Source organism: Xiphophorus hellerii, chromosome 22, assembly GCF_003331165.1.
Source record: "Xiphophorus hellerii strain 12219 chromosome 22, Xiphophorus_hellerii-4.1, whole genome shotgun sequence".
Taxonomy (NCBI): domain Eukaryota; kingdom Metazoa; phylum Chordata; class Actinopteri; order Cyprinodontiformes; family Poeciliidae; genus Xiphophorus; species Xiphophorus hellerii.
This window is the reverse complement of record NC_045693.1, coordinates 978,366-1,000,045: the sequence shown is the minus strand read 5'-3', so window position 1 is coordinate 1,000,045 and position 21,680 is coordinate 978,366. Positions and strand designations below refer to the sequence as shown.

At 50.1% G+C, this 21,680-nt stretch overlaps 2 protein-coding genes across 7 annotated transcripts; both read right to left on the bottom strand.

The window, feature by feature from the left end:
- Positions 1 to 4,199: 4,199 nt before the first annotated feature.
- Positions 4,200 to 16,747, bottom strand: eml4 (EMAP like 4). Of its 3 annotated transcripts, XM_032552768.1 has the most exons (24): positions 16,400 to 16,747; positions 15,187 to 15,366; positions 14,994 to 15,114; positions 14,658 to 14,837; positions 13,679 to 13,819; positions 13,512 to 13,537; positions 13,288 to 13,323; positions 12,572 to 12,695; positions 12,271 to 12,420; positions 12,124 to 12,193; positions 9,321 to 9,431; positions 9,148 to 9,243; positions 8,894 to 9,028; positions 8,458 to 8,593; positions 8,197 to 8,354; positions 7,997 to 8,122; positions 7,565 to 7,696; positions 7,426 to 7,493; positions 7,244 to 7,332; positions 7,068 to 7,165; positions 6,770 to 6,857; positions 6,425 to 6,523; positions 6,223 to 6,353; positions 4,200 to 6,157 (listed from the first exon to the last, which is right to left on the bottom strand). In XM_032552768.1, exons 1-24 carry the CDS (start codon positions 16,422 to 16,424, stop codon positions 5,744 to 5,746), a joined length of 2,934 nt encoding a protein of 977 aa, XP_032408659.1. In that variant the 5' UTR covers positions 16,425 to 16,747; the 3' UTR covers positions 4,200 to 5,743. The 3 variants fall into 3 exon arrangements, with proteins under 3 accessions (XP_032408659.1, XP_032408660.1, XP_032408661.1); XM_032552769.1 differs by lacking the exon at positions 13,288 to 13,323; XM_032552770.1 differs by lacking the exon at positions 14,658 to 14,837.
- A 144-nt stretch (positions 16,748 to 16,891) lies between these two features.
- On the bottom strand, positions 16,892 to 21,649 carry LOC116712934 (tetraspanin-14-like). Of its 4 annotated transcripts, none has more exons than XM_032552836.1 (9): positions 21,510 to 21,649; positions 19,227 to 19,307; positions 18,916 to 18,966; positions 18,697 to 18,843; positions 18,150 to 18,320; positions 17,955 to 18,080; positions 17,812 to 17,862; positions 17,629 to 17,742; positions 16,892 to 17,514 (listed from the first exon to the last, which is right to left on the bottom strand). In XM_032552836.1, the coding sequence occupies exons 2-9, from the start codon at positions 19,305 to 19,307 to the stop codon at positions 17,449 to 17,451; spliced, it is 807 nt and encodes a 268-aa protein (XP_032408727.1). In that variant the 5' UTR covers positions 21,510 to 21,649; the 3' UTR covers positions 16,892 to 17,448. The 4 variants fall into 4 exon arrangements, with proteins under 4 accessions (XP_032408727.1, XP_032408729.1, XP_032408728.1 ...); XM_032552838.1 differs by lacking the exon at positions 21,510 to 21,649 and adding an exon at positions 19,954 to 20,142; XM_032552837.1 differs by lacking the exon at positions 21,510 to 21,649 and adding an exon at positions 19,559 to 19,947 and having other exon boundaries at positions 19,227 to 19,499.
- Positions 21,650 to 21,680: the final 31 nt, after the last annotated feature.

The window sequence follows — 21,680 nt, the reverse complement described above, 5'->3', positions numbered from 1 at the left end:
TTACACTGTGGGGCGCAAGACTGAAGCTCAGATCTTTGACCAGCTTCTCTGCTTTTCTCTTTATTACTGTCAGTTCTTCAGAGAAACGAGCTGCTAGCAGCGCTGCTAATTCAGGTCATTCCGTTACAAAACCTAACAATCGTGTTCCTGTCGCTCCCCGTGATTAAACTCATGATTACGATCCTCAGTACTCAGCAGCTCTGATAGCAGACAGTGTGTCCGTGAACAAGTTTTACTAAATATTGTACAATAACCGAAAAGAGAGATGTAACTTCTATCATGACTATAGATTAGCAAAAAACCCTACAAAAAAAAAATACTGCTACTTCCGGTAGCAGTATTGGGCGCCGGAAGTAAGACCATAATCGTTTCCATAGTAACCCTCCCAGGAATAAGGTGGATACACAGGGGACAAATGTTATGACACACTTAGCAGAACAATATTTTGGCACGAGAGCTCATAAGAAAAACTCAGAAAACACTGTGAATGTTTAACCGTCCAGTACAGACGGTGAACTCTGATGATACACTCGCGTGTATCATGCCGACATTTTATCATATTTATCCCGGGATAAAATGTCCCAAACATGTCTCAGTAATGTTAGTAGTCATGTTCATTACATATCGGCTTTCTGCTTAGCACTGAATTAACCTGTTTTAACAGAGGAAATTAGTGAGCAACGGGAGACGATGTTGTTGCGCTAGTAGCTCCTGGTAGCTCCTCCATTCCTCCATCGGAACGGAGGGGAGCTTTTTCGACACAGAAATGTTGCGCTGTCAGTTCCATAATGTCCCACTTCTGCCATCTAGCGGCGCGTTTGTGCTACTGCATGACATTGCTCCAAAGATTTCTAAACAGGGTAATATCCTAAACTAATCACAATTAAACCAAAACAAATGTGACCACACTTTGTGGGGGTAACACTGCAATCATTTTGTGACAGATTCCTGCTCATCCCGCATTGGAAGTTTTGTGGACAGACTCACCGCGTAGTAATGGCGCCTGCAGGACTGTCGCTAGCTTTAAAAGATGTCCAAACTAGTAATGTATGTGAATGGAAAATCCTACAACCGCTAATATCCGACACCGCTCCGTTTTTGTTGACTTTTTGTGAAGAAGGAAGTTGCGCTGGTCTTCTTCAGAGGTATTGTGTCGATTCCTTCAGTAGTTCTTGGTGCAGCGCCCCCACAGGCGACGGGGGGAACAGGGTTTCAGTTAGTTTGGATTGTTTGACTCAGTGCAGTGTGAAAGCGAACCACAGCTGCTGAAAATGTAACAAATGTTGCAATTTTGGTACCCAATGGAACCAAGTCTACTGGACTATCAGGTGTGAAAAGCTTTACTCTCTGGCCTGGATTACAACCACCATCTTCACAGTCCACCAAGAGAAGGCCCCATGGCTCCAGAGAGCACAGGTGTCAAGCTCCTGTCCTCAAGGGCCACTGCGCTGCAACCTTCAGATGTGTCTCTGCTGCACCACCTGAGCAGAATAATGAGGTCATTAAGGCTCTGGAGAACTGATCTACACAAGGAGGAGGTCATTAAGCCATTTCACTCCAGGGTTTTGTACCTGTGGCTCATCTAAAACCTGCAGGACAGAGACTGGAGGACTGGAGTTTGACAGCCCTGCCATAGACTATGTAATATGCATACTGTTATCAAGAGTGTTGGGTATGTACAAATGTTATTTGTACATTGAAAGCTGAATGGTTGTACAGACGTCTGCTTTGTAAACACAAAACATGGTCAATACATAGTCTGCAGTTACTGTTGATTGATTCCATTGATCCTATTAAAGTGAAGGTTGTGTCTGGTAGGAACAAATCGCCATGGAGAAATGAGCAAACAGATCTGCTAGGCAGCTCTGAACGTAAAACTCAACTTCACCTTTACTATGAAATCTACAAAGACAAACTGCGTAGCTTCACTCAACACTAAAACGTGCAAGGGAAATGTTCTTTGCAGAAATCATACCTTAAAACATGAACTATGCTGGAGCTTTATTTGCCACAGCTCACAGAATCACAAACCGTTCAGACTGAACCACCTGACCTGCAGTCAAACACGACTGCAATGAATTTACCAGCAGAGAAAATAAAAACTAGAGGGTTAATCTGAACATCCACAATAAATCCAATTCCATTTATTAAGCCAGTGAATATTACTAGCATGTGCACAGAAAGCCGCTAATGTAACCTGGGTTTGACATTTCCAGGGTCGGTTCCTTTTGCTCCAGACACACGAACTGATTCATCCTTCAAGAACTTTAATGATCTCATTAATCAGCAGGATCGTCTGCAAAGCCACGATTAGCCTCAGCTGCACTGAGGATGGGATCTGAACTCGGACGGCCAGGAAACGGCGACTGGAGCTGACCTCCTCCGGTCCGGTCCGGTCCGGTCCTAATCTTATTCTGCATTGCAGGAATTACCGGATTCAGAGAAACAAGATAATTAGCAATCTTAGTCATATGAAATTAGACATTGCTATTGCAGAAAGATTCAGGAAGAAGAGGATATCAGGCTAAATCAGATTTTTTGACTTTTTTTTTTGTCATGTGTTTCACACTCATTACCAGTTGGTGGCGTGTTACAGAAAAATCAGTGACTGCAGGGGGCAGTAGCCAGTGTTCATTTCTCAATCAGTTGCCGATTTACTAAACGGCCAGTCGGTTTACATATTTTAATGACGGCGATTCGATGCGATGCTGGTTGTTCAGCCTCTAAAACAAGTCGACGGTAATAAAGGAGCCATGAATCTTACAATCCCAGCTGGATCAGTATTTATTTGTACACTATCGCCTCCTGTCACAGATTTTTCTGTAACACCGGGTCCGTTCAGCCCCAGAGAATTGTTTCAGAACTCGGCTGGACATTTTGGACATGGAAACCGCAGAGCTCCTGACCAGAACCAGAACCAGAACCGATGGTGAGCAGTAATCTAAAGAGTACATTTAATATATGGTATTTCCTGTTTCTGGCATCATCAAGCGTCACTGACCAGACAAGGACGGAGCTGATTGGCTGTCACCATAGCAACGTTTATTTGCATTTTGTGTTGAAATCTTCAGTACAGTCTGCCCTCTGACAGGAATGCATGAGAGAAGACGATTGGCTCAAAACAGTCACATAAAAATCATCAATGAGGATCAATGAACGCAAACCCCGCCCCCTTCACGTGACCCCCCCCCCCCCTCCCCCAACCTGAACATCCAGGTGAGTCCCTGAACTCCACAGAAGCCCTTTAGAGCAGGGGTCTCAAACTCCAGTCCTCGAGGGCCGCAGTCCTGCAACTTTTAGATGTGCCTCTGCTGCACCACCTGAATAGAATAATTTGGTCATTAGCAAGGCTCTGGAGAACTGATCTACACAAGGAGGAGGTCATTTAGCCATTTCATTCCAGCGCTTTGCACCTGTGGCACATCTAAAACCTGCAGGACAGCGGCCCTTGAGGACTGGAGTTTGACACCTGTGCTTTAGAGGCAAACATAGAAAAGATGAGTCAGTAATAAAAAGGCAACATCAACCCCCCCCCCCCCCCCTCCGCGAAGGCCCCGCCCCTGAATGACATCATTGACACATTCAACAAAGGCCTGAAGTGAAATGGTCCAGAACAGACAAAAGCCCAGCAGTGAGTCACTGAGAGCAACCAATCAGAGCACAGGCCCTCCCCTTTGCTGTCGCCTGATTGAATAAGAGATGTGAGCTGAATGCGACTGAAGTGCTGCCCTCTAGTGTTGAGCAGAAATATACACACAGCCATCTGCAGCATATACAAACAACACAGATCCTTTATGAACAGAGAGGGCTCACTTTGATCAATTCTTCTCAAGATGAAGTGGGATTTCCAGCAAAGCGGGAGGCTTCACTCTGATTGGTTCTCTGTCACAGTTTTAACCTGAAGGTCACCTCGCCAAACAAGCACTTCCTCTTTCATCCTGTTGGTTTCCTGTTGGCAACAGTGTGAAGCTTCTGAAACCCAAACCAATGGATCTAGAACGTGACGGGTCAGAATCGCTTTAAACACAGACATCATTTTTAACAGAATGTTCCTTTTCTCTGTTGTATTCATTTAGACTGAAACTCAATGTCATCTGTGGCTTTTCAGAATAAAAGCCTGCAGCTGTTTGCATCCTTCAGTGATGTTTTAATTCACAGATTTAAATTACATTGATTTTAAAAAGCTGCAGATGGTTGTTTTTAAGCAAAGTTAGAAACAAAACTGAAATCTTCCAGGTTTCCTCTGATCCTCAAACTTCCTGTAAAACCAAAGACTTCCTGTTTAACTTCGAGGTCAACTCGTCTCACTGGAGGAAAATCAGACTGTTTATTTGGGAAAAATTATTGTCGTTTGACAAATTCCTCCCTTCAGCTCCCTGCTGCCCCCTGTGGCAGACGGGAGGATAACAGGTGGCTCTTTGGGACAGAAAAGGGCTGAAATGTTGGATGAGGTCATCACAGGTGTGTCAGGTATCCTGTGTTAACCGAGGGCGCATCGTGCTTAGAAGTCAATTAAAACAAGGATGAAACTCCTTTAATGCCAGTGGTTGATGAGAACGTAGATAAATAACTCCAGACTAACGGAATCGCTGGGCCAATAATCCCAGACAGCTGCAGGAAGTGTTGCTCTTTTTCACTGTGTATGGGAGGGTCCAAAATTACAGCAATTCTGGAACTCAGTTATGTAAACTTTGTCAAAGATTGTTGGAGTGACTGTACCTGCTGAGGCTAAAATGTGTGTTTTAGGTATTTATCCAGAGAACGGTGTTTTCAGCTCCAGACAGTTAAAATTCATTGACTTTAGACGCCTGCAGGCCAGAAGATTAAAAAAAAATGGACATATCGTCAAACCACAATGATGAAGGACATGACATCATGTGTGGCTCTGGAGCGACTCACTTATGTTGTCAGAGGAAAGGAAATGAATCCTGAAGAAAGCTGGTCGCCGTTGAGCAAGTTTCTGAAACACTACAAAGGAAATGAAGAGACCGGTGCAGATTGCTGCAATAACGCTTTTGGGTTTTTATTTCTGTTTTCTGATATTGCTGAGTTGTTTTTTGTTGTTTCTTTATTATTTATGTTTATTTACTTTGAGGACTGACTTGTTTAATGAGAACCCTACGTCAAATATATCACTGCCACTTGTTTTATGTTATAAAATTCAATAAATATAATGTGAAAAAACAACTAACTGATTTACTGGCGCAGATTTCTTACATTTCAAAGATCACTGATTGGCCGATATTTGTGAAGCTGATCTTATTTTTCTCTGTAAAGGTCTAAAAATCAACCACTGTCCTCATTTCCTCTGCAGTGAGACTGTTAGCCCCGCCCACCCAGTTAGCCCCGCCCAGCCAGGTGTTTGCAATAGTCGCCCCCGTTACCAACTCAGCGACTTTCTATATTTGTCGCCGTTTCAAACAAAAACAATTGTTTTTTCAAAGATTGGACAGAAATGTGCAGTCGGTGCAGCCCTAGTGTTCACCTGCCCTGAGTGAGCAGATCAGGTGACTTCCTGTGGCGGATCGGAGGAGACCTGGAAGGTTCTGGATCAGATTCTGGAGCGTTTCTGGGAAGATGGCCGACGCCTGAAGACGTCCAGACAGTTTCTGTGGGTTTCCCGTCGAATTCCTGACAGCGGTCCTGAAATGGTCGGGCACGAACAGGTGCTTGGCGGTCGGCGACCCTGACGGCGTCAGGAGCAACAACAGAGACACCTGACCTGGAAGAGGCCACGCCCCCTCTAGGAGGGCGGAGTGAGGGGAGGCAGGCCCTCGTCGCTCGGCGTCGCCGTGTCGTCGCTCGTCTCCAGGCTGTCCTTCAGGCTCAGCGTGCTGTCCGAGGGGGGCGGGGTTCCTTCTGCGGCAACCCGGTTCGATGGGTCCGGGTTCTCGGTGGCGGCCGGGTCGGGTCCGGCCAGAGGCTGCGTGGCGGCCGCTTCGCCGGCTGCGTTTGCGCCGGCCGTGTCTCCAGCAGGGTCGCCGGCCGTGTTGGGTCGGCGCGCGGCGGGCTTGGGGGCGTCGACCAGCTTCCTGACGAGCCGCCACTGCATGACGCTGGTGTCCTTCCCGCCCGTGGAGATCAGGTGGCTGTCGCTGTGCAGGAAGCTGACGTTGGTCACGTGACTGCTGTGGGCGCTGTACTTGTGGCTGGGCGCCTGCGGAGACAGTGGTTAATCCGTCGGAACGCGTCGGCCGGTTCTGGTTCCGGGTCTGGACCCACCTTGAATCTGGAGCAGGGGTAGGCGAACAGGTGAACCTTGCAGAAGTCGTCCGCCAGCGCGATCACCTTCCTGTTGTGGGACCTCACCAGAGCGTTGATGTCGGTACCATCAGAACCTTCGGGCCAGACGCCTGGAACACAGCAGCTTCCATCAGAACCATCAGAACCTTCAGAACCGACCCGGCCCCAGCAGAGCACTGACCAAACACGTGGTATCCCAGCACGCAGGTGTAGGTGGCCCAGTCGATGTCTTTGCACTCAGAGCGGTTCCGGATCAGCTGGCAGCCATTCTGGATGTCCCCTGGAAATACACACAGTACTACGGGAGTACTACGGGGGAACTACGGGAGTACTACCGGAGTACTACGGGGGAACTACGGGAGTACTACGGGGGAACTACGGGAGTACTAAGGGGGAACTACGGGAGTACTACGGGGGAACTACGGGAGTACTACGGGGGAACTACGGGAGTACTACCGGAGTACTACGGGGGAACTAAGGGAGTACTACGGGGGTACTTCATTGCGGCATCAGTGTGCGCACTCACAGTAGAGGATCTCGTAGTCCCCAGAGTTGGACATGATGAACTTGTTATCAGGTGACCAGTCCAGGTGTGTGATGTAGCTGGAATGACCCTGGAGAGACATTCAAGGGAATCAGGACATTTGCACACCTGATGATGGTGGACTGGTTCTGGTCTTGGTCTTATTCTTGGTTCTGGTCCTACTTCTAGTTCTGGTCTTGAAAACCTGGGTTCTGATTGGACGGAACCAAGCATGGCTGTGGTTCTGCACTCTGACCTATTAGCCAATCAGAGGGCAGGGAGCCGACCAATAGGAACTCACCGAGCATTTCCCGTAGCGGCTGTACCTGCGGCCCTGCTCCCACACGCTGTACAGGTAGATGAAGTTATCATGAGACCCCACGGCCAGCATGCTGCCATCTGCAGGATGGAGGGAGAGAGGCATGATGGGAACCATCGTCCCTTCACATCGCCACGGTTACAGCAGACTCCACCCACCGACTGAGAAACGCAGAACCGACAGTTGCTCGTTGCCGTCCGAGTGGATCCCGACCAGATCTTTGCTCTCGGCGTCCAGAACAAACCACCTGGAGACATGTAAGAGTGCAGAGTGACCAATCAGAAGGAGAGGGAGGCGGGCGCAACCAATCAGAAGCAGACGCAGAGATGACATCGCTGACCTTCCGGAGTGCGTTCCTATGACAACTACAGCTCCACTGGGATGGAACTCTGCACAGTGTCCGTGTTCCTGCAGGAGCAACACACCTGTCAACCCTCCAACCAATCAGCAGGCCCCAGTCACAAGTCCCGCCCTCTCACCTCCAGAGTGCGGCTCCACTGCAGGCTGTGATCCAGAGAGTTCCAGAGACAAACCATCTGGTCCTGAGCGCAGGTCAGGAACTGCTCCCTGCTGGGGTGGGCGGCCAGACCCCACAGCTCGTCCGTGTGTCCCTGAACGCACCGCAGAGAGAGAGACCCTGAATGCACCACAGAGAAAAAAAACCCTATACAGACCGCAGAGAGAGAAAGACCCTGAACGCACCGCAGAAAGAGAGAGAGACCCTGAATGCACCACAGAGAAAAAAAACCCTGTACAGACCGCGGAGAGAGAAAGACCCTGAACGCACCGCAGAAAGAGAGAGACCCTGAACGCACCGCGGAGTGAAAAATACCCTGAACACACCGCGGAGAGAGAGACCCTGAACGCACCACAGGTCCCCTCTGTGATGTCATGTCGTCATGTGACCTCACCTGGACCTCCACCTGGAAGCCGTCGTTGAAGGTCCCTCTGAGGACAAAGTTTCTGGACGTCCCGACCAGGAACTCGTCCCCCTTTCCCTCCGCCAGCGCCCGGATGTTCCCGTACTGATCCGGGACCTGAGAACACATGGGGGGTTAAGCTCCGTCTCTGTGTGTGTGTGCGTGTGTGTGTGTGTGTGTGTGTGTGTGACCTCGATGTCGCGGTCAAGCTGCAGCTGCTGGTCCCACAGGACGATCCTGCGGTCTTTTCCTCCTCCGGTCAGCAGCAAGCCGCTCCGCATGTCGCACATGCAGAAAACTCCTTTCTCATGAGCTTCGATTGGCCGCAGGTCGGTCCTCATCTGGAAGGCTGCACACACACACACACACACACACACACAGCAGTGAGTGTCTGAGCCGACTCTTGGACCTCATCAAGGTGAAGCTCAGGTCTGATGACGTCCTCCTCTCACCTTGCGGCGCCTTGCCCGTGGGCGCCTCGGCAGAGTTCCGGGTCCAGACTAGCAGCTGTCCGGACGAGTCTCCGGTCACGATGTCGCCGTTGCTCCGGAAGGTCAGGCACTGGATGAACTTGGGCCGGTCGTGACTCTGACCACAGAAGAGGAAATGTTGGATCATGTGACCAGACGACTGAAGGTTCTGTCCTACTGAACCAACCAGTTGGTCACCGGAACCAGAACCAATTTGGTGCCACTGGTTCGTTTCTAGAACAAAGTTCTTTTCTGGCTCTAAACTGAAGGTTTTCCTCTCAGCCAGATGATTTTCAGTCACTCAGGATTCTACTGGTTTTACTGGTTCTACTGGGATCATGAGCTGCAGCTCAGTGCAGAATCCCTTTAGCCAGTAATAAGGCGGGCGGTCCAAAAGGTTCTGTTGGGTTCTGCTCACCCCGAAGAGTCCCTGCTTGCGCAGCAGTGAGTTCCCGTTCCAGGCCCAGAAGAAGATGTGGAACTTCCCACAGGTAACGATCGTGTTCGGGTCGGTCGGGTGGAACTCCACGGCCAGAACCACGTCGGTGGTCGTCTGTAAGGAAACAATGGGTACCACTTAGAACCGCGTCCAGACCTGTCAGAACCAGGGACCAGAACATCCCAGCCAGTACCGGTTGCAGACCCGGGAGAACCCAGTCAGAACCAGCTCACCTTGATCTCTGCGATCTTGGACTTCTTCTGCCAGTCCCAAACCGTCAACATGTGGTCGTTGCAGTCATCGATGACGCTCAGGTGCTGACCCGAGTCCTGAAACACAGAGACCCGTTAGGAAGGTTCTACAGAACCAGAATGTTCATCATGGCCGCCTCCTGATGGACACTCACCGCTTTGGAGAACGCCAGAGACCCGACGCCGCGTTCAAAGGTTCCCAAACCGATGACCTGCAGGGTGGACAGGCTGACGCTGTCCCAGACCCGGACATGAGGCTGCAGCGCCTGAAACGGACCGCACAGAACCAGTCAGAACCAGCCAGGTTCAACATTCAGAGGTCGAGGTCCCAACCAGACTTCAGCGTCTTTGGTGGTTGAGTTTTGACCCGACCCGTTCAAACGGTTCTGTTCGTTTCAACACACACTAACCCTTCCGATCATAATCGTCCGATTTCCGTGAAAAAATTTATGATCGGTGATCGATCAGCATCTCTTGTTGATCACCTGCATCTCATTCTCAGCCTGCAGCTGGTTTCCTGTTTCCTTCTCGCTGCGCAGCAACAAATCCTGTCATGTGAAACTTCAACGCTCTGAGTGAACGGGGACGTTGGCGTGTTGCGGCGGAAAATGACGTCACAATGCATCAACACAACAAATCTAATATGATATTTAAAAAACAAGAACTTGGGGGCGTGCCGTGGTGGCGTAGGGGACGGCGCCACCCACGTTTGGAGGCCTTGAGTCCTCGACGCGGTCGTCGCGGGTTCAATTCCCGGACCTGGCGACATTTGCCGCATGTCTTCCCGCCTCTCCTGTCAGCCTACTTTCATATAAGGGACACTAGAGCCACAAAAGACCAACTGGAGGGGAGAAAAAAAAACAAGAACTTGACTGAGTTTGGCTGCATGGAGGCTCAACGTAAGGAAAAAATGACAACCGGATCCAGACAGCAGGTAGAGCAGCACAGCTAGCAACACTCCCCGGATTAGCATGACTGTCAGAAAGCTGAACAAATAACCTGAAAAATAATTCAAGCCTTGGAGCTGCGGAGCGAGACGCTGGTTCTGCTCTCGCTGTTCAACTGGTGGGGATTTTTCACAGACGGAGCGTCATTTCTGCTCCACCCGGGATGTTTGCTTAAAGCCGCAGAGTAAACAACAACAACACAGATTTCACATATTAAAACTTTAAATATGTCCAAACATGAGAGAGAATTTATGAATAAATAAATACATAATAATCTATCTCCTCCCTGTGTTCTGCAGAATTACTCAGCTCAGTCAGAACCAACCAATCAGAACCTTAACATCAGAACATTAATCAGCTAGCTATGCTATCAGGAAGTTTTGATTCAGCAACACTAGGCCTGTCACGATAGCAAATTTTGCTGAACGATTAATTGTCTCAAAAAATTATTGCGATAAACGATAATATTGTTTGAAGACCTTTTTACACTGATTTAATGGAAATGATGTAATAATGCAGGCGATTTCCTGCCAAAGATAGATACACTTTATTTTCAAAAGAATATTTAACACTGGAAATGATAAACTAAATAAACAAAACAACCAAAAATAAAATGGATTCTCAGTCTCCATTAACAAAAAATATACTTGAATAAAAACTAAACAACATAAAGCCAAAGTGGAAATAAATACTGCATTCAACCAAAAGAGTGCAGATTATGAAGTCTGTATATTATGTTGCCCTTCAGTAATAATTAGATTTAAATAGAGAAGATGGGCACATCGACTACCTGATGCAATAATTCACACTACATGATTTTTTGCTCCTATTTTTCCCCTTATAACAATCTTAGATCGTTGGTCTTTCTAAGATTGTGTGGTGTGTTACGGTAGATCCTCGTTGCCCCTCCGATCTAAATCAGGGGTTTTTCCCCGACTGGGATCTTAAGGCAGCCTGTTAAATGTGACAGGCAGCCAATCAGAAAGCGCGGATTCCCCTCCCTGCTTTCTGAGGGGAAAATACGGAGGGGAATCCCAAACAGCTGACACGGCGCAACCCGGAGATGATATGTGGAAACAACATTAATGTTTATTCAACATGCAAAGAATATAGAAATGACAAGAGGAGGAGTTGGAGCGAAATTGCTACCGCAGTTGATAAACCCGGTAACTTTTCAGCTGTTCTTCGTTAACGTGACGTAAATAGGTTCTAATGATTTTCATTCAGTCAGGACTTTACGCTGACACTAGCCACATGCATTGCAGGTAGATTGTAGTAAAGCATTGATTAATGCCTGGTTTTAAAATTAGTTCGCTGAACTTGTAGCCATTATTTTGTGCCCATTGTTGGACACCACACGGCAGGAACGAACCCGATCGAACCGTTATACCTAGGATTTCTGTCGGCTAATGTGTGGGTCTGTCAGGTTTTGAAAATGGGCCGACAATCGGCCGACAGCTCTAAGATCGTGTCGTCTGCGCTGGGCTTTACACTAAGGAAATGAGGTCAGAGGTCAGTGGAGAGCACCGGAGTTGAGCCTTTTTCATTCGGTGTCATTAACAGAAAGAGAAAAAGGCCAGAAGAGATGATGATGCCGATAATTAAAATGAGGTTGATAGTTTTAATTTATCGTACGATTAATTGATTTATCGTTTATCGACAGGCCTAAGCAACTCGTGATTGTTTATTTTGATGCAACCTCCATTTGACTATGATTTGTTTCTGTCATCAGGTCCGATTATTATAAGCGACTTTGGGCTTGTTTTTTCTAAAGTCACTTGCAAATTTAATGAGTCGGGTTCGGTTTTCTGGGCTTGTTTTTGAAGGCGAAGCTGCTCATTTAGAAATAAGCAGAGACACAATAAACCCCAGAATTTGACTGACATCCAGGTCGTTTCAGTCGGATTCTCCCTGTCCATCATTTCCTGGATGATCAGATGATTTCCTGGAAAATCTGCTGGTTCCCCCAACAAAACCTTCCCATTCTGGGAACGGAACCGGTTCTGCTCACCCGTCCGTCTTTGTCCACTCCGGCGATCTGTCCGGTGGCGATCCGAATCTTGTCCGGATGGATGGCCAGACTGCGGACAGAGAGCGATGACATCACCAACAGCAGCAGCCAATGGCGGAGCAGGAAGCGACGCCGAGCGTTCCTCACCACTTGATGCAGTCGGTGTGTCCGAGGTAATGCCTCTGGGTCCGTTCCTCGTAGCTGAACAGAACCGCCACGGACGCGATGAAGTAGACGATCTCTCCAGTGGGAAGCAGGTAGACGTTGGCCCGGCAGTCCCGACCGCGGTACCCGTACCTGCAGAGGGTCAAGGAGCACCGGAACCGCACCTGAGGTTCTACTGGATCACTCATGGTTCTACTGGACCGCCTGGGGTTCTACTGGGCTCCATCTGGGGCTCTATTAGTCTAATTGGTGGTACTGGTTTTCAGACTGGTCGGAAGGATACACCCATTCCAGCTTGAGTCGTTCTGGAGGAAGCTCGGCCCGGACGTCGTCGTAGTTCTCCACGTCTGAAGGGATGAACATGGTGATTGGTCGACCTCGCATGAACATCTTGATAGAGTTTCCCTCTGAAACAACAAACAGAACCGAGGTTTGGGTCAGATGGGCCATTGCTGTAACAGAACCGGCCAGACCAGAACCTCAAGTAGGAGCCCGAAGGTTCTCCTGACAGAATCCCAGGAGGAAAAAACCAACCCCAAACCCAGAGCAGGTGAGAAGCAGGTAAGCCTTGGAGACAGGTGAGGGGCAGGTTTTAGACAGGTGAGGTAAAGTCACCCAGAAGGAGCTTTAGGCCGTTTTAGTCTGAGTCGCCAATAAAAACAACTCGGATATTACGAGCCGTCCCTGCAGAGGTACCAATCAAGGTACAGTGGTACCTTCTCTGCCAATCACAGGCACAGAAGGCCTGTGATTGGCCTGATTTGAACACAAGGAACTGATCTGATTCGCTGTGAAGCTTTGAAAAAGTTCAGGCTCCAATCAGGGTGATTTTTCTTGCAGATCAATTCTATAAACAAGGAAGAGGCGGGGCCAAACAGTGACATCAGCAGATGGATGAGTGAGCCAGACAATGGAAGCACACAGAAGGAGGTGATTGGTTCAGAAACAGGAAGTGTTACACTTTCTGTTAGCCAGCTAGCGGGCTTCAGCTGAACTTACCAGCGAGGCTGTTTTTCTCTCGGGTCGACATTTTGGCTGGTTTGAGACAGAGACATGGTCACATGGTCACTCAACAACAACAACAACAACAACATGGCGTCTGACAGACTACAGGTCGGAAAACATCTGGACCGTCTGGATTCCTATTGGCTGGTAGACAGTGATGATGACGATAATGATGATGATGATGGGTGTGGTGTGTTTGGCGAGGAAGGACAACCTACCTTGGCTGACCACCGGGTCTTTGTGCCTGAAAGAGCAGGAAACATTCATTACTCTCCTCCCTAATCGGACCCGACACTCACAGGTTCTCAAGTAATCTCAGTTGGGTTATTAAACCCCAAGTGTGTGTGTGTGTGTGTGGGGGTGGGTGTGTGTGTGTGTGTTGTACTTGTCTGCGTTCTTCACCACTTTGGCCAGCAGCTTGGAGGTAGATGCTGCCTTCACCAGCTTGTTCCGGTTCTTCTCTGCTGAATCCCAGTTGCTGCTCTGGGATCGCTCCATTCCTGAAGACCGCTTTACGCTGGGACCTCTGGAGACACACACACACACACACACACACACACACACACACACACACAGAGTGAGCAGCAGGAATCACTGAACTCTCATCAGATTCATCATCACTTTTTTATTCATTGACGCTGAAATGTCAAAGCTTTGACTCAGAAACAACAGAGAGACTTCCTGCCTCACAAACACCCAAAGCACCAGGAGACGCAGTGAGAACCCGGAGGGGGAGGAGTTAGAGTGGGAGGAGCCAGAGGGGGGAGGAGTTAAAAGCAAGGCAGGATCAAGGTGAGGAGTGAAAGGTTTCATTTCAAACACCTTCAGCTCATTTCAGCAGTGAAGAAGAATCAGAGAAGAGCCTGGAGGAAGATGCTTAAGGCGGACTGAAAGGGTTAAGGTAGCCTGAGGAGATCAGACAGAACATTATGTAGCGTTTGTTGCTATGGAAACAGACCATGCAGACAATACCCCTCTGTACTAGTCAGAAGCCAGTGACCTGGGTTCTAAAGGTCAGTTAGCAGTTTGTAGGTCACAGGTTGGCTAGCAGGATAGTTAATTGGTGAGTTCTTTATCAGGTTACAGTTTGTAGGTAGTTAGCTGGTTACAGTTAGCTGGTTGTAGTTGGTTAGCAGGTTAAAGTACCCAGTAATAAGGAAATAAGCAGAACAGCAGTCAGGGCTGCAGCTCCTGCATTAAGGCAGTTTCAAAGTTCCTCCCACTCTTAAACCTGATTGGCTGATCAAGAATACCCTCAGCCAATCAGGTGCAGAGAAAGCCTCAGAGACGGGTTAGTAGGTGAGGTCAGAGCAGCATCAGCAGGAAAACAGGTCAGATGCAGCCGACAAATCAGGAAGTGGAACCTTTTAGGGGCGTGGCCTTTGGCGAAGTCAGGGGGCGGGGCCGACCTCTGGGGGGGGTGGGACAGGATGGGGGACGAGTGATTGGGTGACGGCTCCTTTAGGGGCGGAGCTTCCTCATGCTCCTGGATCTCCTCCATGTGGGAGCGCTGACCGCTCGCCTCCTTCTTCTTCTCTGAGCCACTGTGAACAGAACCGGGACCATGAGAGAGCGCCACGCTTCGGTTCTGATGGGTTCTACTCTGGTTCTGGTCGGGTCTGCTCTGGTTCTAAAGTTTCTACTGCCCTCTGGTCGGTTCTGGTTCTGCTGGGCCCAGTGCTGACCCGGTGGGTTCTTACCTCTTGGCGGCCGAAGACACCGTCTCCTTCCTGGTGACGGAGGCGGAGTCTCTCTTGCGTCCGGGCGTGCCGCCGTTGGCGATGCAGGACAGAGACGAGGCTTCGCGCATGGCGGCGCTGCCTGCAGGGGGCAGCTTAGCTGGTGACCGCGCCTTGCAGCGTGTATCCATGGCAACGGGCGGAAGCGCCTTACCTTTGGCTCCGTGCTGCTTCCTGTTGGCCCCAGAATCCTCAGACGCGGCGAGGCGGCGCAGCACGTCGGCGAGCGCCGCCTTCATCACCGTCAGCTCGTCTTCCTGCTGCTGGACGCGCAGCTCCAGCGCAGACAGACGGTCGTTGACGTCGGAGACGCTGGTCGCCGACATGCTGTCATCTGCACAGACACCAGAACCCGCTCAGAACCGCAGCATCACAACCAGAACCGAAGGCCCGTTAGATGGTTCCAAGTATCAGAACACCTGGGGGGAACACCTACACTGTGACCTTTAACCCCTGCATGTTTCCCTTCTGCCACACCTGGATTGAATCTGAGGGTGATTAACAGCCTGCAGAAGAGCTGAGGATCCAACCTGAACCCGGTCACAGGTTCTGATCCGACAGGACCTGGACGGATCTGAAACCAGTTCTGAACCAGTTACTTTAATAAAACCCATCAAGGAACCAAAACCCAAGAAGAACAGAACCCTAGAGGGGAACCGACCCTGTGAACTGATCCCGTGTTCACAAGATGAAACGGGACCAGCAGAACGGAGCAGTGGATTGGATCAGAACCAAAACACTAAGACCCAGGGGTTAAACTCCAGTCCTGGAGGCCCGCTGCCCTGAAACCTTTAGATGAGCCTCTGCTTCACCTGGACAGAATAATGAGGCCGTGAAGGTTCTGGAGAACTGAGGTGATGAAGCCGTTTGTACCTGAGGCTCAGTTAAAACCTGCAGGACTGAAGTTGGACACTCCTGCACTAATGGATCATCCAATCAGCTTCCAGTAGAGGACTATGTGTGGCCCAACCTGGGGCTCCAGAACCAACTGAGGACCACTGCTGCCCTTGGTTTCTACTGGGCCGTTCGACCCGGTTGGACCTGTATTGTGCTGGACTTGGGAGACTAGAAACGATTCTGTTCCTCCAGGTTCAGCTGGGTTCTGCTACCTGAACTAGCTGCACCCAGCTGGGACCACACCAGAACCCGGTTCTGGCAGGTTTGGACTCTGTACACCCTCCTGCGGGTGGAGGTGTTGGTTTTGTGGCCCTGCAGCGGCCAGAGGGGCGGTGCAGCCTCTTCCTGAAACAAACAGCAGTGACACGTGTAAACCCGCCAGAGGCGCGTGCGGCCCTCACCTTCCTACCTATGCACGAGCAGGTGAGCAGGTTTGGTTCGGTTCTGGGTGCGTCGGGTCCCGTACTCACCCAAACTTCCGGTGAAGCCGTCCATTTTCCAGCAGAAAGGCGGGAGTCCGGGCCGAAGGCCTGCGGGAGGAGGAGCGCACACCGCGGGCCTCCGTCCGGGGTTTTCCGCCGCGGAGGAGGAGAGCCGGAAAGGGTTCAGGCTCCGCCGCGCTGCGCGCCGTGGCCGGCCGTCACAGAGGCCGAGGATCCGCCGCTGGGCTGCGGGCTGGAGGGGAGAGCCGCACCGGAGGGCTGGACGGCGGGGAGAAAAGCAAGACGAGCCGCGGAGCCGCGACGCTGCTGCGCGTTTCCGACTGGCTGCTGTGGCTGGAGAGGAGCCGAAAGGAGCCGAGGATAGCCGAGCGTAGGAGGAGGTCTGAGGAAGAGGCGCAGCATCGCCACCTGCTGGTTGCTTTATGATCCACGATCATTAACTGACATTTCAGCTGCTGAAGTTTCAAAGGTTAAAGGTCAAACCTGGATGGACCGATTGGATCAATGACGCAAAAGACGTAAGAAGAGGAAAAGTCACTTTTATTATTCTGAATATAAAAAAGATTAAAATTCACTTTGTAAAAAAAAACACAAAACTCAGTCCCTTCAAAATAAAAGCTCCCCAATGAGGCAGGGTCAATAATCTGATCAACCAATCGTTTCCTTGATCAATCACAGAATATTCAAACACAACTTTATTCAGACCAACGTGTTTTCCAGTGTCGGCATTCACATTCATTAAACAGCGAGTCATGTGACCTGAACAGAACCGGAACCGGAACCGGACTGGTAATGTGTTTGCTGCTGATGATGTTCAGGTGATCAGACGTGATGAAGGCCAGCGATTGGTTCTGGAAGGCCTCTCAGGTGAAGCAGGAAGTGAAGGCATCAGGTGCAGACAAAACAAGGTGGCGCTCTTCAGCAGAGTAATACTACGTTCAGTCAGACATTTTCAGTAACCATAGCAACGAGCACATCAGAGGAAGACCACACTAGAAGGAGATGAAGGCACATGCGACTCAGCAGCCAGGTGCAAAACACCTGGCCGAGGCTCCGCCCCCCAGCAGGCCGAGGCCTCAATGGCTGAATTTGACCTTTTCAATGTCGGCGATCAACGTTCGGGCCAGGTAGATCCCCACCATCTGTCAGAGAGAGAGGTGCAGGTAAACTACAGATTACTTAAGGCAGATCCAGAACATCTGAACCAGGCCAGGCTTAACATGTACTTGGGTCGAGTTCTGGTCGGGTTCTGGTACCTGCAGCAGAGAGATGACGATGAAGATGAAGGCCACGGTGTACAGGTTGCGTGGCAGCCATTCCTCCAGCGCCACGATGCACCCTCTGACGAAGATCTTTTCACTCCATTCCTTCTGTTGGGCCAACAGAACCTCTCAGATCCAACAGAACCTCTCAGATCCAACAGGAACAGCTGAACTCACCTCCTGCTGGTTCCTCACGTCGTAGCCACACTGGGTGTTCAGCACCGAGTCCTGAAAGAGCAGAACCAGGATTACCAAGTGGGTTCGGATCGGAACCGGACTCGTGGCAGGCCCGGGTGGGTTCGGATCGGAACTGGACTCACGGCGGGGTCGGGGACGCAGCAGGAGAACGGGACGCCGCACTTCTCCCGGCTCTGATGGGTCCCGTTGCAGCTGAAATAGACGTTCAGGTTCCAGTCGTTGGGTTCCTGGGCCCCGCAGCAGTGGTTCTATTCGGGGAGAACCGGGTCAGTACCGGACCGGCCGCCGGGGTACCGGTGGTACCCGGGGGGCCGTACCATCTTCTGCAGAGAGTCGATGAGGTTCTGCAGGTCGATGTCGTCCCGGTAACCCTTGATGTTCTGCAGGAAGAAGTTGTTGATCCACTCTCGGACCTGGCTCTGGAAAACCACGGCCAGAACCGCCACGGTCAGCTCCAGGAAGAAGATGAACCCGATCACCCCGGAGAACTGGGCCGGAACACACCGGGTCAGAACCAGAACAACACATGGGTCAGAACCCCGTCGCCCCAGAGATCTGGACTAGAACCGGCTCTGACCCGGAACCAGTGCAGTTGCAGAACCAGGGCCCGGTTCTGGACCTGCAGACTGATCCTAACCCTTAGCAGCCCGACCCGGTGACCTTTGACCCGGCTTCGGCTGTGATTTACAAACTGCAGATTCTGGTTGCCGTGGCAACAGGTTCTGCTTTGTTTGAAATCCATCAGAAACGGATCAGAACCAAAGTCAGCGATTAAAGCTGCTGTTTCTGAACCGGTTCTGGTCCTGGTCCGCTCCACAGCTCTAAATGTTGTGGGGGTCAGAACCAGAACCGGGTCAGACGTACAAACTTGAGCAGGCAGATGTTCTCCCGCAGCGCTCCCACGCAGCCGGCGAAGCCCAGGATGAAGGTGACTCCGCCCACCACCAGAACCAGCCAGACCGGGTCAAAGCCGTGCAGCTGGGTCACCCGGGTCAGGTCCAACAGAACCCCCTGCAGACAGAACAGGTCGGTCAGTTCTGCCCACTGCAGACGGGTCGCGGTTCCGAGGTCCGGTCGCCTCACCTTCTCGCTCCACGCCCAGAACCCGATGGCAATGAAGGCGGCTCCGGCCAGCTGCAACAGAACCAGAACCAGAGTCACACTGAGGGAAGAACCCAGGTTCTGCAACCAGAACCGGACCTGAGAGTACTGACTGAATAAACAAACCGAACCAGAACCAGACTGTTTCCTGGTTGCTCTTTGACAACTTCCTGTGTCACTTCCTGCTGCCGAGAAGCTTCGGCATGTTGCTGACATCACTTCCTGGTTTCTGCATGGCAACAGGAAGCGAGGAGGTTCTGGTTCTGGCGGGTCCAGCGGGTCAGGTGACTCACCCAGAAGATGATGTTGTAGCTGAACATCAGGTACTTGTAGCAGCAGCTGACCTCAGGGTTGTCATAGCGATAGTAGTACATCTGGAGACACACGGCACAAACTGGGTGAACTGGTTTAACTGGGAGACACTGCAGCAGCACCAGCTGGGCCACACCGATCCAGAGCTTCACCAGTACAGAACCAGAACCAGAACCTGGACTGATCGGATCCCATCTTTTCTTTGACAACAAATATGAATCTGCTTGGACTTCCTGTTTCCTGCAAGATGGCGGCTGGTGCAGTCGAGCTTTAAATGCTTCAAAGCTACATTTAACAGACATTTTATCTCCACCAGAGATTTGACGAACGATTCAGATAAACCTGCAGCAGCTAACGTGGCGAGGCTAAACGTAGCTTCTAGCTCAGGATGCAGGAGGGAAAACTTCACAGACAGAAGGAAACCTGGGAGCTGATTAAAGACATAAAGCTGCCCGTCTAAAGACGGAGAGGAAAGCAGCTCTTCCCCGAACACGCCGAGCTAAAGAGACGAGGTGAAAAACAAAAACCAAACACAATGAAGATGAAGAGCCGACTCTTAGAGAATTACAAGACAGGAACCTCTGGGCTGCAACTGGAAACATCAACGAGAGAAATGGGGAAACCAATGAAGCGTCAAACATGATCCGCTTCCCATAGAAGGGCTGAACAAATCTCTGGAGTTCTGCCATAAAGAGGATCAGGACTCACTGCTGGACGGAGCTTCAGGTTCTGGGATTTAAAATGGACCAAACCGGAGGCTGCGGCGGTCACCTTGGCGATGGATGAGGTCCACAGACCGGCCAGCGATCATCAGGTTCAGTCCAGAACCGCGTGATTCGCCTCGGGGAAGGGAACCAAGAAACACGACTACCTGGAGGATCTGAGAGGAACCCGAGGCCGGAGGAGAACCGCAAAGACCCATTATGTCAGCAACATCAATGGGAAAGGAACCATGACGCTGTACAGAGTGGTAATAACACAGTTATAACCTCATCACTTTCATTGGTTTGCTTCCTAAAGGAGGTGGGATCTGGCTCTGCAGCTTCAGATTTATTATTTTATTTAATAATAAAAGCTGATTCCTGCTTTTATTATTGATTATTAGAAATAAAGAGGAAGGGTCTGTTTGTTTCTGCCAAAATAAGGGAGCAGATTTTATTTTGTCCAGGAAACAGAACCAGATGTTTGTCTGTCAGTAACAGGTCAGCAGGGGGCGCTGTTCAGCATCAGACACGGTGGTAGATGGATTATTCTAGAAGTTATTGATCAGACACAGTACATATTAAGAAATATTTATTATTTATTTTGTTTTATTAACTACAGGTAAACTACAGGACCCATCTGATCCAGAACCATCCGATCCAGAACCATCCGATCCAGAACCATCCGATCCACACATGGACAGATAAATGATCTCTAGAGTCTCAGAGACTTTTGTCTGTTTGGACGTTGTGGACAAAGTGATGGACTCAGACAGAACTGAGACCATCACTATTAAAATCCATAACAATCATAGGACAGATTATTGGAAATTTAACAAAACTTTGCTACAAAATCTACAATTTACAAATGAAAAGGAAGAAAAATCACCTTTGGTCAATGTTGGGAACTAATGAAACAGGAAGTTCTAAAGAATGTGTTTATTATGATGATTATTATTTTACCAGTTTTCCTCTGAAATCCTCAGCACCATTCACCCAACCTAACCCGTCCAACTGGAACGGTTCTGGTCGGGTTCTGGTCCGGAGAAAGAACCTTTAAAGCTCCACTCAGAACCACCTGACGGGGTTCGGTCCCCAGGTCCAGTTCGGGTCAAAGCAGGATGTTCCAGAACCTTGACCAGAGTCTGGGTCATTAGGGAGTACTGTCCCTTTAAAACAGAACCGTAAAACCCAACTGAGCTGAACTCTTAACCGACAGGAAATGGATCATGATCCGGTTAAAGAACCTTTCAGGTCAAAGTTCTCTCTAATCGCTGACCTTTGACCCCCAACCCTTTACATGACGGTAACATCCCATAATAACCCCGGAAGCGGCGGCAGGCTGACAGAGTGAAACCGACTCACAACCCGGTTCTAGCAGAACCGAACCGGATTCCAGCTGGTAGAGTTCTGCTCTAAAGCCTGAAGTTGGCCCATTAGTTCTGGTTCTCAGTCTGGACCGAACCGGAAGTAGTTGGTGCTAACGGCTAACGGAGCTCTAAAACCCTAAAACAGAAGCGGAACCTGAGCGGAATCATTCTGGATCAGAACCTTTCTCCTCACCTCTCGGATCGATCAGATAATCAATAACTCTGCTCTTCTTCTTCTGCTGCTGTTCTTCCTCTGCTCCAACTCAGTCCTCCTCTTCCTCTTCTTGTACTCCTTCTCTTCTTCTACGGTTGTTTACCAGCATTCCGGCTGGCGGTGGCTCTAGCGCCGCCAGCCGGCAGGAAG

Excerpts from the sequence above, each read along its gene's own strand:
- eml4 (XM_032552768.1), bottom strand. The coding sequence starts at position 16,424 with ATGGACGGCTTCACCGGAAGTTTGG. Across the intron at positions 14,838-14,993 it reads GTGTCTTCGGCCGCCAAGAG|TGGCTCAGAGAAGAAGAAGG; the intron begins GTAAGAACCCAC and ends TTCTGTTCACAG. Across the intron at positions 6,354-6,424 it reads GCTGGGATACCACGTGTTTG|GCGTCTGGCCCGAAGGTTCT; the intron begins GTCAGTGCTCTG and ends GCTGTGTTCCAG.
- LOC116712934 (XM_032552835.1), bottom strand. The coding sequence starts at position 19,547 with ATGTCTGTTAAATGTAGCTTTGAAGCATTTAAAGCTCGACTGCACCAG. Across the intron at positions 18,321-18,696 it reads ACATCTGCCTGCTCAAGTTT|TTCTCCGGGGTGATCGGGTT; the intron begins GTACGTCTGACC and ends GTTCCGGCCCAG. Across the intron at positions 17,515-17,628 it reads TCGTCATCTCTCTGCTGCAG|ATGGTGGGGATCTACCTGGC; the intron begins GTACCAGAACCC and ends TCTCTCTGACAG.